Source organism: Echeneis naucrates, chromosome 21 (assembly GCF_900963305.1).
Source record: "Echeneis naucrates chromosome 21, fEcheNa1.1, whole genome shotgun sequence".
NCBI lineage: Eukaryota > Metazoa > Chordata > Actinopteri > Carangiformes > Echeneidae > Echeneis > Echeneis naucrates.
Window position 1 is genome coordinate 4,922,240 of NC_042531.1, and position 15,183 is coordinate 4,937,422.

Consider the following 15,183-nt stretch of genomic DNA (forward strand, 5'->3'; position numbering starts at 1 on the left):
CTAAGGAGGTGCGACAGACATGCCCAAACTGCTGCTCAGCGGATTACTGTCAGGCACACCTGACTATACGGCCTGAATGCCTGAGCCTGGACCTGCTGCAAGTTTAGAGAAAGTAATCAGATCCTGTGTTTGTGCAGATGTGCTTTTTTTTTTTTTTTTTTTTTTTTTTTGGGGGGGGGGGGGGGGTCTTTCTCAGATTCCATCCAGTGTTTTCTTTCTCCCATACTGTCTCTGCTCCCTGTCCCAGTTGTTTCCTGCTGGTTGACCCTGGGGTCAGCGGATGAGCTTTGCCCTCCTGGGTGAGCGCTGGGGTGGGGGTCTTGGATGTTTAAATGGGGAAGAGGGGAAACACAGAGCCACCTGAAATCACTTGTGCTGCACTCGGCAGGATCTGGCAGCTACAGACGCAGGAAGCTGTAATTAGGACTAGAGTAGGCTCAACACTCAGGAGCTGCTGCCTCACTCTGCCGTGTTCTCCAGAGAAATACTCCCACATCAGGAGACCAAAACTCATAATTACGTGTGGATGAGAGGATTGTAGTCCTCTGATGTGAGGCAATTTAATGCTTCATTTCTTCACCTTCATTTCTGTTTATTTCATTCAGTGAATCAGTGAACCTAATGTGTTAGTACACAGGATTATTATCAAAGCTGCAGCAAAAATAAATCAGGCTGATAATGATGTTCAAGCGCCTAGTGTTTTTTGTTCTTGTGGCGCAGCAATGAAATAAACTAAGGTGTCACACCGAAGCGCATGTGTTGAGATGAGTCCAGCAGGTTTATGAGGCAGCGTCTCTGGAGCAACGATCTTACTGTGGTGACAGCCGACTGTAGGAGCAAATAAAACTCAAACTAATAAGTTAGAAGGGCAAACATGTCTTGTTTTGATTATTTGTTACTATTTTTCATTTGTGTTATTGGTTCTATTTCTCCTTTTTAGGGAATACACAGTGCTATCCACACGTTTTTAGCCCCTTTAAAGCAGAGTGAGGTGGCCCCTTTTTAAAAAAAAAAAGATGACTCTTTATTAGATTTAGTTTGTGGTCTGTCTTGGTGTCCTCTGTTTTATCACGTAATCCCAGACTAACTCCATTTTGTTGACATCAGGGCTTTTGGTGGGGGCCCGACCATCTGCCTGCAGGTCTCCCAGTGCTCCTTGTCACTGAAGATAGATCTTTATGTCTCCGGCTGTCTGTTTGGTGTTGTTGTCATTTCACAAACTGAATATGGGATCGATTCCAGATTACCCTCCGTCATAGATTACGTTTATAAAATGTATAGAGCCTGCAGACTAGTTTCGTTTCAGACTTTATTGTATAGCCTATTTAACACCTGCATGCAAACGTTAGATCATTAATTTGCCAATTCATTCTTTTTGCCCATAAAAAGTCTGAAACAATGTTATTTAACCAACAGTACAAGTCTAAATATTATTATGTATCATAAAGCACCAAAAAAAAAGCATCCTGACGATTTAGGCGGTGAAACACAGAAATGGTTCAAAGTGTCTTTTTAAAAGTTCATATTTTATTCAGTCATCATACATAATAGAATACATACAAAAGGGCATAGTGTGGACTAAGTCATTAGTCTGTGTAATGTGGTGGCTGAAGAAGCTTATATCTAAGCCTGACCTACATCCTCAGAACGACAGCAAACAACAGAAGAAGTCATTCACAAGTTTAACCCTCAAAAGTATTTTTACAAACCAAAAGCGAAATAGACATTCTCAATTTTTTTTATTTGCATAATTCCGCAATGAAACCCCCAAAATCAGCTATACTTCTCTTTTTAATACCTTTTTTTTAGCGCAGTAAACTTAGAAACACCTCTGAGATCACACATCCTCTCGCTCGGCTCACATTATCACAATAATAATAATAAGCTGCTTAAAAATGCCTTACCCTTCTTTTTTTAACCACGTGGAGACAAACAGCCACATTATACTGGTGCACATCAGACCAGGCCGGCATTACATTGTTACCCACATCCCTCATTTGTTTATTAATTAAAGGCCTTTTAGTTCCTGTGTGTTATATGAGAGAAGATGTAAATTTGATTCCAGTTATTAAACAGGCCTGGTGTCAAAAACAATTTTTTTTTTTTTTTTTGTTATGAGAGGAAAGCAGCCAAATTCTGCCCTGCAGGAGGCATTTCCTGCAGCATGTCACAGCCTCATACAGGCATTTGCTCTCTTGACCCCACTAATTTGTAGCCCTCTTCTTCTCAGGGCCCTGTTGCATCCTGTTGGTTGCGTGGACATGAAAAAATAGAAGCATCAGTCGAGGTGAGTGGTTCAAACCTTTTGCCGCTGTGACCATGTTTGTCCTCCTGAGCGGGAGATTCAGAGTTTTTCTGCTCTTTTTCAGGCCCTCCAGCTGACCTCTGGGCCTGAACGGGCGTGTATGTGAGTGAGAGGTGATGAAGTCCAGTATGAGGCAGTGGCGGCGGATGGTGCTGGTGGGGATGCTGGTCTGGGTTCTCCTCTTCCTCGCCCTCCTGTCTTACATCCTGGATGCTCGTGTGGACGAGCCCCTGACCTCTGCTGGCTCTCTACTCTCCCAGCACCCCGACACACGTCGCCTTGCCTCCATACAGGCCTCCCATCAACAGCACGCCGTCATGGGCTCCAGGCCTGAAATGGCTTTGGCGTTAACTACAACCTACCCTGGGGGTGAGGCGGAGCCCTCTGCCAGCTCCATGACCCCAGAGTCCAGCCTGGAGGTGAGCCACAGCCCCAACAGCGCTCCCTACGCCATCTACGGTAGCCAGGAAGCCGGCCGACAGGATTACCTGGACCCTCAGAGCCTGGCCGCTTGGTCCTCTTTTGGCACGGAGAATGTGGGTTCTCACTCGGACACTGTCCGGAGTCGTGAAAGAACATCTCAAACCGAGTATCAGAACAATGTCGGCACCAGACACCTTCACGTTGGGGAGGAGGGCCAAGAAGAGGAAGATGAGAGGGACAATGAAGAGGAAGAGTTGGGAAACAGAATGAGGACTGCAGCAGAGAGGAGAGGTGAGTCCTCTGACGTGGAGGAATATTACTTCTCTAAGTCAGCCTCTGTGGTGCAGCGGTTGTGGCGGGGCCGCGTGTCCGCCGACATGCTAAGTCCCCGGCTGCAGCGGGCCATGAAGGACTACGTGAGCGCCAACAAACATCACGTTTCCTACAAGGGGCATCGCAGGACCGCTCAGAGCGCCAAGGAGCTGGTCTGTCAGATGAAAGCCCAGGCTCGGCTGAGGACGGTGGACGGCACGGAGCAGCCCTTCTCTTCGCTCGGCTGGGGGGGCCTCGTGCCGTCACTTCCTCTGGAGCAACTGTACAGACAGCAGGACCGGAGCAGCTTTAAGACCTGCGCGGTGGTCACCTCGGCCGGTGCCATTCTACGATCAGGACTGGGCAAGGAGATCGGTGAGTAGGAGCATCAGTCAGAGTAAAGGCAACAATTAAAGACAGAAGATAACTTATCTTCATCTAACTTCTGCCAAGTTCTCCATTCCAACATTTAACAGTTCATTGCTTGGCTTGATAAACTGAAGAAATGGGGAAACTAAAGTTTGACAAAGATTGAGGTCTTGTATTGACATTGGGATCAAAACCAGCAATCGATTGGACTGTAAACTTCAAATAAACTATAATTTGAAAGCATTAATGCAGACTTGGAAGAATAAAAATAACTTTAAGCTTCTCGATGTACATGTGTTGGTATATAAATATACATTTTTATTGATATGGTGATTACACCATATGGGATTTATCTTCTGAGGAGTGCAGTCTGGCAAATATCCCGACAGTCTGCCTGTTAAATTATCATATATCAGTTGTACACATCTCTGATGCAGATCCTTTGGTGCTCCAATGGAAAGCCTGATGTCAAAAAAGATAAATATTCAGGAATATAGAGTGAAAAAACATTTCCTCAGTAGCTTTCATGATATCTGTTTCGATTTTCATATTTCTTGTGTACAACTTAGGTAGTATTAAAAATAATTAGGATTTAAGATGGATAAAGTTCCCACTAAAGCCTAAATCTGATAATTATGCTTTACGATCTTTTGTCAATGAATATGAAATCCCCAATGAGGAAATGGCAGAATCATGAATTCTCAATTGGGGAATTTTCCATTTGGTGTTGGTGCTGGTCACAATTAAAGCTCTTCCATCTGTTTTAAATTCACAGACTTAAAACAGGTTATGTGTCACGTCACTAAAATTGTGTTGCTTGGGAAAAAAATCTTCATGAAGTGTTGAGTTTCATTAGCGCCAGCACAGCGTCATAAAAGATCTACAAAGCAGAGCCGAAGTGTAGAACAGCTGCATCCGTGTCAACGACTGCCGTTAAAACTTTAGTGACATGGTTACCAGTCTGCCACACCTCCAACTAAACCACGTCAACAGTCCGCTCAACCCAAGACATCGTCCTGCTGTGTTGAGTGGCTTCCTTCACAGCATGGAGCCACTGAAACGAGTTCTTAAAGCTCTTTAAGGTTGTAATACTTTCATTTGCGGCGGTTTGGTCACACAAGAGCTGCCTAGATGGGAGAAAGTAAGAGCTGTTGTCTGGTTGACACTCACAGTCCGGTGCCAGTGTTAAAGAAGTTTTAACTGATCTTGCAAAAAAAAAAAAAAAAAAAAAGAAAATGTCAGCAGAAAAAGTTAATTTGTTCGTTTTGGGCCAGCACTAATCGTGTATTCTTGATCTATTACATTGGCCCTGCAAAGATGTTGGATTTTAAAGTTCAACAAACATCCATCTGCACCTGCAGAGATTTGCATTCACTCAGGACTTTTTGTGGCATTTGCTGATTAACTTGTCAAGCTGATTGTAAACTGGGTTGAATGTGTGCCTAGCGGGCTATATGTTTTTGCATTAGAGTGTGTGTGCTCTCGGTTTACAGACTTTGGCAGCTCGTTGGTTAGAGGGGAGAGTGTGAACTCAGTGACAGATGGCTCACTAGAAGAAAGCAGAAACCCCTCTGCTAACCGATCAGGCTTCTTCGCATCACATATAGCTTCCTTTACATTTCCTTGTCGATTCAGCCGCTCTGAACAAACACTTCCACAAGGACTTCAGCTTTGTGCATGTTTTTCTAAATTTACCTTTTACATGTATTGACTTTCCCAGATTCTATACTGCCGTCGACAGTCAAATCGAAAGTCAGAAAATCAGATGCATATAATTTAAAGCCGAGGTTTGCAATTGTTGCAAACGCCAATCTGCACTGAACGCAGCGGTCATGGTGGACTTGACTTATGGTGTCAGCGGATGCACGAGTGCTGCAGCCTTTCAACACAACGCCTCCACTCGCTGCAAGAAAAGTTCCTCCATTTCAAAGTAATCTGAGTTTTCTAATTTTAGATTTAATTGTAAAGCGGTAGCTGCAAACTGTTTTGTTGCACTTGCGGATGAATATTAGGATTTCTTCACTTTAGGGCACCAACCACGTGGATTTAAACTCTGCAGGTGCTTCTAAATCTCTGTTGACGCATCATAATAATCCCCCCACTTTTTTTTTTGGTTGCTGTCCAATAATGTGACCCATATGCACATGCTCATGGATGAGGGGAGAGAATGTCTTGCCGGCATCATGCTTTCAGAATCACTTTTACAAGACGCATGCCTTGTAAAATCAATTCAAAAATGGCTCTCAGGTCAATACGAGAACATCAATTTGTCAAAATATAAACGGTTATCCATGACCAGACCTTCTCCGGCGGCTGTCACAAACATCTTTGTATCGGCCCATTGTGTCTTCATCACGCTACGTGGTTTTTAAAAAGATATTTATCTTGAAAGCAGACTGAGAGACTTAGTGACTTGATGAATGAGATAAACGAACCAAAGCCGATTTGATTATTAAGTAGCCTCACAGTGTTTAAAAGCCTGACTTTGTCACATTAATTCTCGGGCTTAGCTTCAACAGGAAATCAAACTGCATTGATCTTGTTCTTTCTGTTTGTGCTCACACCGCTGTCCTTCCCAACAGGATGCACTTGATCAAATCCCCGCTAACTGAACCGGGAGCTGTGACAAATCACCTAAAAGCAACCACAAGACGAATAAATAAATAAATAAAAGGATGTGAGAATCATAGCCCTCTCTCTTCATGCTCATCAGACTGAGATCACTACATTTCTCAGCCGCTGCAGCAGTTTGCTCATGTGAGCGTGCTGTCAGTGCTGTGATGATGCGCGGCTGCCATCGTGTGGTGAGCAGAATGAGCAGCATCTCCAGCACAGTATGGGATGGACGAAACAGATCATATGTCCACATGTAAAAGAATTGTTCTGCGAAATAAAAGTTCTCCATCCTCCCCTTTGTAATGCTTATCTCTGTGGCCGTCTGAGAGATGTTGACTCCACTTAGAGGTGATATTTAAAATCATGCTTTGTTATGCTGAGTAAGTGTTGTCAGTCTGCTCTGATGACGTTTCGGACTCCTGCTCCTCTTTGTTCACGCCGTTTCATTACCTCAGTAAATATGACCACTTTGTTTTTTGTCTAACAGATTTATTTCCAGCTGCTGCCCTCTGGTGGTTGTATTTAAACACACACTTATAATTGACGTTATTTATCCCTTATATGCAGACTTTTGTCCTGGATGTATTACTTTGTTAAATCCATTTGAGCAAACTTCTGCACAGTGTCGTCGATCAGAAAACTGCTTTGTGTGTAGTTTACTTCTGTGCAGTGTGGCATGAGAGCACAGCTGTAGTTACTCATTTTGTCCGAGCAATCGTCCAAGTTCAGTTAACAGAAAAGAAGAAAACGCCCACGCTCTTTTGTCTGACACATTAAATAACATTTACAAAAGGAAGATCTGAAACGCAAATAGATCACAAAACAATCCCAAATGAAGTGTGAAAGCGTAAATCTTGACAGTAACACTAAACATCCGTGGAGTCGCTCACAGCTGGCGTCTCCCCATCAGGGCTTTCTGGCAGCTAATGGGTTAACAGCTCTGTGATGTAATCTAATAAGACCATTTGAAACCTTACAGGTGAGCACGGCAGTTTGATTGATAGCCCAACATGAAGCATGTGAAAGGTGGCCAGCTCAGAAAAATATATGATGCCGTAATAACTGGAGGAATGATTGATAGCACAACAGGCCATGATAGTGGTTCAGCTGAATGTATCAGCCAACGGCCAAAGGGCCCCCCCCCCCCCCGGCAGATTCCTCCTGACTTTAATGGCTGCTGCTCTTCGTTTTTTATTTGTCAGCCATTGAAGCCGGCACCCACAGAAAGATGAACTCTGATTAAATAACAGGATCGTAGATTCAGAAGCAGCTGAATGGGGGTCGGTCAGATTAGGGTGAGCCATCAGTGAGTTACGGCTGCTGCGCAAGTGGCCACACGTTTCGGGAGTATTGATCACAAACTGTAAAATATATTCCTAATGTGAGACGAGGAGAATATTAATTCATCAACGGCAGCAGTGTGCTCACGCAGGATTAATCCCATAAAATCTGATAGATGGACCCTCGGCAGGACAGTAATCAGTCCCTCTGGAAGCAGCTCTGGATAATGCTGTTGGAATAGCGCAGTTTAATCACAGTAAACGTCACAAGCTTCACATCCTTGTGAAGGTTGAACCTGATGTAGTTTGTGTTGACGAGGACCTCCCCTCACTTTCGTACTGTCTGCTGACTGCTCTCAGTTTCTAAACACGCTGATGTGTTTGTAATGCGCTGAACAGCAGGAGTCAGCAGGAAAATAAGAAACTCCTGCTCATAAATACTACAGGAGCAGGAGAACCGCTCTCCTGATGTCCCATCAGCTGAATTTATGATTGAATGCATCATATTTACAAGCAGCAGCTGTTAAATAGAGTGTGAGCAGGTTTGAATGAAGTGGACTGTACAGACTTAACAGACTTAATAAGCTGGTAATTCAGCTTACTGCCGTTGCCAACAGATGTTAGACAGACGACATTATCGTCATGTTAACCCTCTGACACATCAGCCCGTTCAGTCAGCCGTTGTGAGTGCAAAAAAGAAAAAGTCCTCAAAACTTTGAGGATGGCAGCACAGGGAAGGAATATCTCTCCACTCCTTCTACTGGAGGAGACCCTTGCAGGTTAAAAAAAAAAAAAAAAAAGCATTTCAGAGTATTCACATAAAGTTATTTTCTTAAAAAGCATGTTGTCCCGCCTAGTGAACATGTGACCAACTCCCTGAGAAGTGTGTGTTTAAAACTTTTTTTAAAAGTCTATTTATTTATTTTTTCATGCCTAAATAGTAAAAATCCTGGGGGAGGTTTTCAGAATTCATGCATCAGAGGACGAAAATGGTTCTTTTCTGAAGCGTGTTGTTCAATGAGTTGGATTATTTAAACAAAAAAATGAAATAAAAAAGTCTTAGAACCAACTCAAATATATGAAACTCTTCACTATTCACATTTGGACTTTCATTTCAAGTTCTTGACAGTTTTAAACTTCTAACGCTGCTCTGAGAAGGAACCACAGAAAGTGGGAATCACATTATCTTTCGATTATAACGTTTTCAAAGCCACTCAGCTACCTGAACAGGGTGAAGTGAAGCAGGACTTCATTTTAATTCAGGCAGGACCGAAAACGACCGGCTTCAAATCAATCAAAAGCCTCCACGTGTATATATGTATATCATTTATATTTTGTTGAAGTGAGACACTTCAGTGATGCTAAATATTCTTTAACAACATAAACCGCTCTCAGCTCTCAGCAGATCTTTTATTAACACAAACTAACTCATAAATATCATCCAAAGGTTTAAATACAGGAAATATTTTAATGTTACATCTTAGCGATTATTATACAAATCTCAATAAGAACGATATTCAAAAAATGAAATATCCACCAATTATCAGGAACTGGAAACAGCATATATTAATAATCAAAAAGGAAACTGTGGAAAATAAATAAGCGAGAAAATACAACAAATTGTGATTAAAAATGGATTACAAATTCAATATTACAGAAAGAAATTTGTTAAAATATGCAAAAATGAATTAATCTCTGTTAATCAGTTTTATGTGCTACACAAATAAATCACCAAACAGTTGATGACGGAAAAAGAATGACCTCTGGCTGTGAGGTCAGATGTGTTCATTACAGTGTTGAGTGAGTGAGTTTGCAGAAGGTTGTGTTGTGCTGCTGTGACAGTCGACCGCGGGTCGTGATGGAGGAGTATCGGATCAAAAACTGGAGCTTCATTCGTTCCGGTGTCGGATCAAGGCAGGTCGATCAACAGACGGGCTGAAATGACCAATCTGTAAATATTACTGCAGTCATCCGTGAGGCCGAGGACGTCGTGCTTGTGTGCAAACTGTAAAGGTCAAAGCATGAACGGAGGGCAGTATCTGTAAAAAAAAAATAAATAAAAAATCTTTACAGATTCCGGATGATGTTGTGAAACATTTGATGTGATTTGTTTCTGTCTCAGAAGTCAGACTTCATCTGACTTTGTTACTCTGAGAAGGCGGAATCTGTCACACACACTGGCTGTTTAAATAGCTGAAAAAAAAAAATCGACTGAATAAAGAAATACTGTGATTTAATAGTTAAGCATGAAGATCCCATTAGACAATACCCCCTTTTTTTTTTTTTAAAGACACAATGTCCTGCTAATACATTTCACTCAGGCTATTTCCTGCTTCAGGTGACGTGGTTTGCACTTCTTTCAGATACCCATGATGCAGTTCTGCGGTTCAATGCTGCTCCTACGGAGGGATACGAAAGAGACGTGGGGAACAAAACCACCATCCGCATCATTAACTCGCAGGTGAGGGAGATGCATAATTATCATTAATGGATTTATAACCAAACACATTAAAGACACAGATGTGGAAAAATGGAGTGATATAAATGACTTGGATCCACAAAGTTGACTAAAAGAAACTGTGTGGAGTCACTTTGTAAAATTGCATTTAATTTTCAATCTCTCTACAGATTCTGGCAAATCCAAAGCATCGATTCAACACAAGTTCAATTTATAAGAATGTGACTCTGGTGGCCTGGGACCCAGCGCCGTACACAATCAACTTACAGAAGGTATTTCTATTTTTTTTTTTTTTTGTTTGTTTTGTTTGTTTGCTTTGGTCCTCTTTAACCTGTTCATTTGTCAGCCCTTCTCTCATTTTATCTGCCTGCCTAAAAGTCCAATAATGCAGCTTCGGCAGAAGATGAGTTCAGATTCAGATTCAGAATTTTTACTGTACCCTTCGGTAAAATTCAGTTTCCAGTGAGTGAGTTCCCTCGCACTGTTAACACAGAACAACACAAGAGAAGACAGAGTGACGACAATGTTTAGGCTAAAAGAACAAAGAGGATGGCCCCAAGATTAAAAATTAGAGATAAGTTAAAACATCAACAGCCAAAAAAGGCCTAAAAAACATCAAACCATTCATAAAACACGACGAGGAATAAATTAGTTATGTTGCACATGAGAGTTAGCTGTCCTCTGTAGCTGTTTAGTGTACAGGGATGCTGGACTCTCCAATCAGCTTGCAAGACCGCTTCTTTTAAGGACGCGTTTCCAAACCACGAAACAAAACGGGAGGATAAAAACGGATTCAAAAAAAGCACGATAAAAGAAGGTCAGCGTGGTTCTGTCAATGTTAAAAGTGGACAGTTTTCTCACACAAAACCTTTTTTGTACACAGCTTTGCAGTTTGTTTTCGATGCCCTGTTTTTACCAAAGTTGAACCATCTTCAGGCTGAAACTTTTTTTTTATTATTATTATTATTCTATAACTGTTTGCTGGGAAAATCTTGGACTTTTGCAAGAGCTGATGTGACCTAAACACCCTGCATGACAACTAAAACTAATTAGCATGCATCTAACTGATTTGAACGATCTGGCCCATTACGCTTATTGGAATATTAATAGACTTTTTTGTCTGCTCTTATTTAATTTTCTTCACCTTTCATTTTTTTAAGGTTAATAATAGGAGCACTTGTCGTTTTTAATCAGCGTGGCTTTAACCTTTTTTTTTTCCCTGTGGAGGAGCAGAGGCCTTTACAGAGCAACCTCCTGACCTCATTTATTAACATTTTCCCAGAGTATTACACAATGGAGAGCCATTTACATGGCACCCTGGAAGCAGATCATTTAAGCAAAAGATTACAGCAAAAAAGCTAATTAGTGTGTATTAGTTTGTTACCAAAAATAGCCACAATACAAACATGCATTCAGCTCGCCATTGTGTGGCTCAGGGAGGCCGGACAATACAGAAGAAAAAAACTTTTGCGCAACAAAAGCTGCCACACAAAAGCATGGAGGGCAGAATTGTGACAACGGTGACGGGATTTTTATGAAGGACGTTTCATTCTTGAATGATATCTGACCCTTTTTTAATGCGGAGCAAATCTGCAAAGCTGAATTTTCATACTGTCTCTCACATTGTTTCTAGAACAGTGATGATAAAATGATCATAACTTTTTATGATTCTTTAAAGTAAAATGTCTGACACGAAGGAAAATTCTCGATGGTCAAGACTTACGAGGTGGTCTACGTGGGCGCCTGCTATTCTTCGGCCCACCCCCAGTTTGACCTTGTCCACATCCTGAAAGCTTTTAGAAAAATGTCCCACTTGGACAAACGAGCAAATTGTGTTAGTGGTCGAGTTGTTTTTCTTTTTCTCCAGGATCTAATCTGGACGCATTGATCTTCTGATGGGCGGGTCACTTTTGGCCCGCTTGATTGGGCTTTCAATACAGCTGATGGAGTTTCTGCAGAATGTGTTTCACCAACTGCCTCCCCAGACACCTTGAGTCAAATCGAAGAAAACTCCCGTCCAGTCAAAATAACGTTACTTCTGAGTTCTTCTGCCGTTTTTTAAAACAACATAAAAGTACATGTATAGATGTGACAAACAAAAAAACAAACAAACACACAATCGAGTGAGTCACTATGTTTACTACAATGCCAGAATTATTTTCAAATATCAAAATAAATATAGAAAATCCTTGAATATATTACATGCTGGATGCTTTTTCTACTTCATCATCTCCACGTGCATTATGAAATACAACAAACTACGGAGGAAATAAGAGTGAAGCTTCCCTTTGGTAAAATTAGAGCTGCTGTAACAGAGTGTAAACACTGCTGTGAAAATGATGAATAAGAGATAAATAATTTTCCGTGGCTTCATTAAACCTTTTATTTCCATCAGTTACATCATCCACTGTGCTGTGAACGCACACACAGAAACGCTCACCAGCTACTTTACTTGGCACAACTGCTCATTAACTCAAATATGTCACCTGGCCGCAACTCGGTGCATTTAATCATTTTAACGTGGTCCAGAGGATCAGCTGAGATTCGAACTGAGCGTCAGAATGGGAGAAGAAAGGTGATTTAAATGAGTGTGGTATTGTTGTTAGTAGCAGGCAGGCTGGGTTGAGTGCTTCAGAAATCTGCTGACCCAGCAGGATCTAGGATTTACCTTTACACATTTCTGGGCAGTTCAATGAGACTCTCAAACTGGCACAATCAAACAAAGCTTCAGGATGTGGTGGAGCAGGAGATTTGGACCGAAATTTCAGAGCAACGTTTCCAGCGGCTTGTTGAATCTGTGCTACCTACAATTTGTCGCTTTAAGTATAGCTGAGATTTTTATTTATTTTTTTTTTTTTCAACTGCTGTCGATAATAGAAGGAGCTTTTCTCTGCACGACAGCGTTGTTCAGAGAATCTTATCACATTCGTTAAGGAGCTTATTTTATTATTTTTTTTATTTTTTTTGTGTCTGCTTGGCTCCGTTTTCCACAGACGGGTGGCCAAACCAAACTGAGACGTGAGACCAAGGGATGCTCGCTGGCAGCATAATGGGATTTACTGAATACTTACACTGCTTTCTACCTTTTGAGATGTTCTAACATTAAATCTCTGACAGGCTGTCTTACATGGGTCAAGATAGGTAGGTAAAGATAGACTGTAGATTGTAGAGTTGCCAGATGTACAAGGTTACATAGTGTCCGTCCTCTCACTGCACACAGGAGTGAGAATAAATCAAACCAAGGAATGAAGTGAACACGATAAAAGAATATAGGACAGATTTTAGAGGATCTGTCTGTTTGTAGTTTGGTGTCCTTCACAGACAGCATCAGACACGTTTTGGAGCTTTGATGAAAGAAAATAATCTGAAGGAACTATCAGTTCACTGGAGAAATAAAACCTCTGAATTAGCCGAATCAATAAAATCAATTGTTCTCAATCTCAGTTAAAATTGTCATCAGCTTTCCACACTTCCGAGAAAGTTTAACAATCAAACGTTTTTCTAGGTTGAAACTGCTGCACTGAATGCGTCTGTCCATCATAAAAGATGTTTGTTCTTTATAGGTTTTAGGTGTCCACATCAAACCCGTGATGGACAAAAGTTTAAGGCACTAAAGTAAATTCAGGATAAAAAAAACTTTTACTGATTCTTTTAAAATCGACTTCAGGTCCTTTAACGTGCAACCGGCTCCTCGTGATGATCTGTCAGTGTGGCGGAAGTGTTATGGAGAGAGACTTTCATCATTTCATGTGCTGGTGTCCTCTGTCTTCTCCTCTTTCCTATCAGTGGTACACCAGTCCAGACTACAACCTCTTTGGGCCTTACGTGGAGCACCGAAAGCTCCATCCTGGCCAGCCGTTCTACATCCTTCACCCCAGCTACGTGTGGCGACTGTGGGATGTGATTCAGGGCAACACTCAGGAGAACATCCAGCCCAATCCTCCCTCATCTGGCTTCATAGGTCGGTACACGAACATGTCAGAATGGAAAGTTGGTATGCATGTAGTTCATGTTTTCTCTCTTTAGTCTCTTATCTATTCGTTTCCCACTCCTGAAGGAGATCGAGGTGCAAACACGCACACGCACGCTAAGACATGATTAAATTCTTATCTTCAGGATGCACAGTGAAAGTATCAGCATGGAGCATAGCAATGCAATGCACTCCAAAGCAGCCCGTCCTTGCTGGGGGAGGTGGAAATGTGACTACACTCAGCCCATATAAAAACTCGTCTTCATGAAGGTTTCTTTTTGTGCGTCTCCCCTGTACAAAAACCAACAACACCATCTAGTTACAGTCGTCTTCCTAATGGTCTCCAGATTTAAACTTAATCCACTGAATCAAATGATATTTTGGCTCCTGATGTTTAATAAAGTAATCACGCCTTTCACTGAGCCACATAACGGTGTGCTGGGCGTGTTGAACGAACGCGTCAGCGAACAGCTGCTCTCTGCGGCCAGTTAGAGCAGTTCCGTTTTTAGTTTCTGTGATTTCGTTCACCATGTCGTCATTAACTGTGCTAAAATAGAGGGGTTTAGAGATTGCCCATTAAAAGCAGCTGCCTGGTGTGGTCAAAAATAACACCAGAAGCAATTAGAGTAAACAAGAGCGATAAACACTTTGGGAAGCTGAACTTGGCGTTGGGGTGGACGAATCTCCTCGAAAGGCCACATATCGACATAAAGTTTCATCACTGCAAAGATGTGAACTGACGCTAATGTAGTCTGCTTGTCATCTGTCATCTCAACAAAACTGAAGTGCCTGGCTTCCTTAGAGCCACGGCAGCAAAGCTCTCATTGTTTGACCTGCAGGGGGCCTCTCTCACAGTGCAGCTGGTTGTCGCACTGGCACTTTAAATTAAAAACAATGTAAGGCCTCACCGCCTGCATCCAGATGAATGAAAATTACGCCAGCATGTTACATAAAGGAGGTTTTTGTGTGCACTCGCATCACGCCACTTTCATGTAAGGCTGCGATTGCTGGAAATTAGCCTGCTGATTAATTATATAAAAATCTATTTCCACCCAGCACTTATATGGAAACCTGGTGCTCACTATTCGAGAAATGACAACAAAAATAATATTCCTCCTGCGTGCCACCCCATTTCAGCATTGTGGCGATGTGCAAATGAGCCATTGTTCTCTTCCAAAGACATTAATGTGAAAAATGTCCCTGAAGCAGCTTACTGCAGCTTCAGTGCTGCTTCGGGCTCCACAGGAACAAAAGCTGTTTCACCGGAAATTTGTAAGTTTTATGGTTTGTTGGGTGGTTAATTACACATTTCGTCAGAGTTACATGACATGATGATCCAACGTCAGCGTCGTTTGTAGTCATTACGGCCACGAGAGCAGGAGGGACGGGACTGCGTGCTGTACTGAGGGATCTTGCCATCGTTGACCTTTCAAACACTGTCACAAAAAAT

The 15,183-nt window shown here is 42.0% G+C and overlaps 1 protein-coding gene across 1 annotated transcript in view; it reads left to right on the forward strand.

Annotated features, from left to right (window-relative positions):
* Nucleotides 1–15,183, forward strand: part of st6gal2a (ST6 beta-galactosamide alpha-2,6-sialyltranferase 2a) — a 33,817-nt gene that overhangs the window by 11,411 nt on the left and 7,223 nt on the right. Inside the window, exons 2-6 of the mRNA XM_029529795.1 lie at nucleotides 2,231–2,287; nucleotides 2,370–3,415; nucleotides 9,669–9,766; nucleotides 9,934–10,035; nucleotides 13,550–13,724. Coding sequence (XP_029385655.1) covers nucleotides 2,422–3,415; nucleotides 9,669–9,766; nucleotides 9,934–10,035; nucleotides 13,550–13,724 — 1,369 coding nt within the window. The 5' untranslated portion in view covers nucleotides 2,231–2,287; nucleotides 2,370–2,421. The remainder of the gene's footprint in view (nucleotides 1–2,230; nucleotides 2,288–2,369; nucleotides 3,416–9,668; nucleotides 9,767–9,933; nucleotides 10,036–13,549; nucleotides 13,725–15,183) is intronic.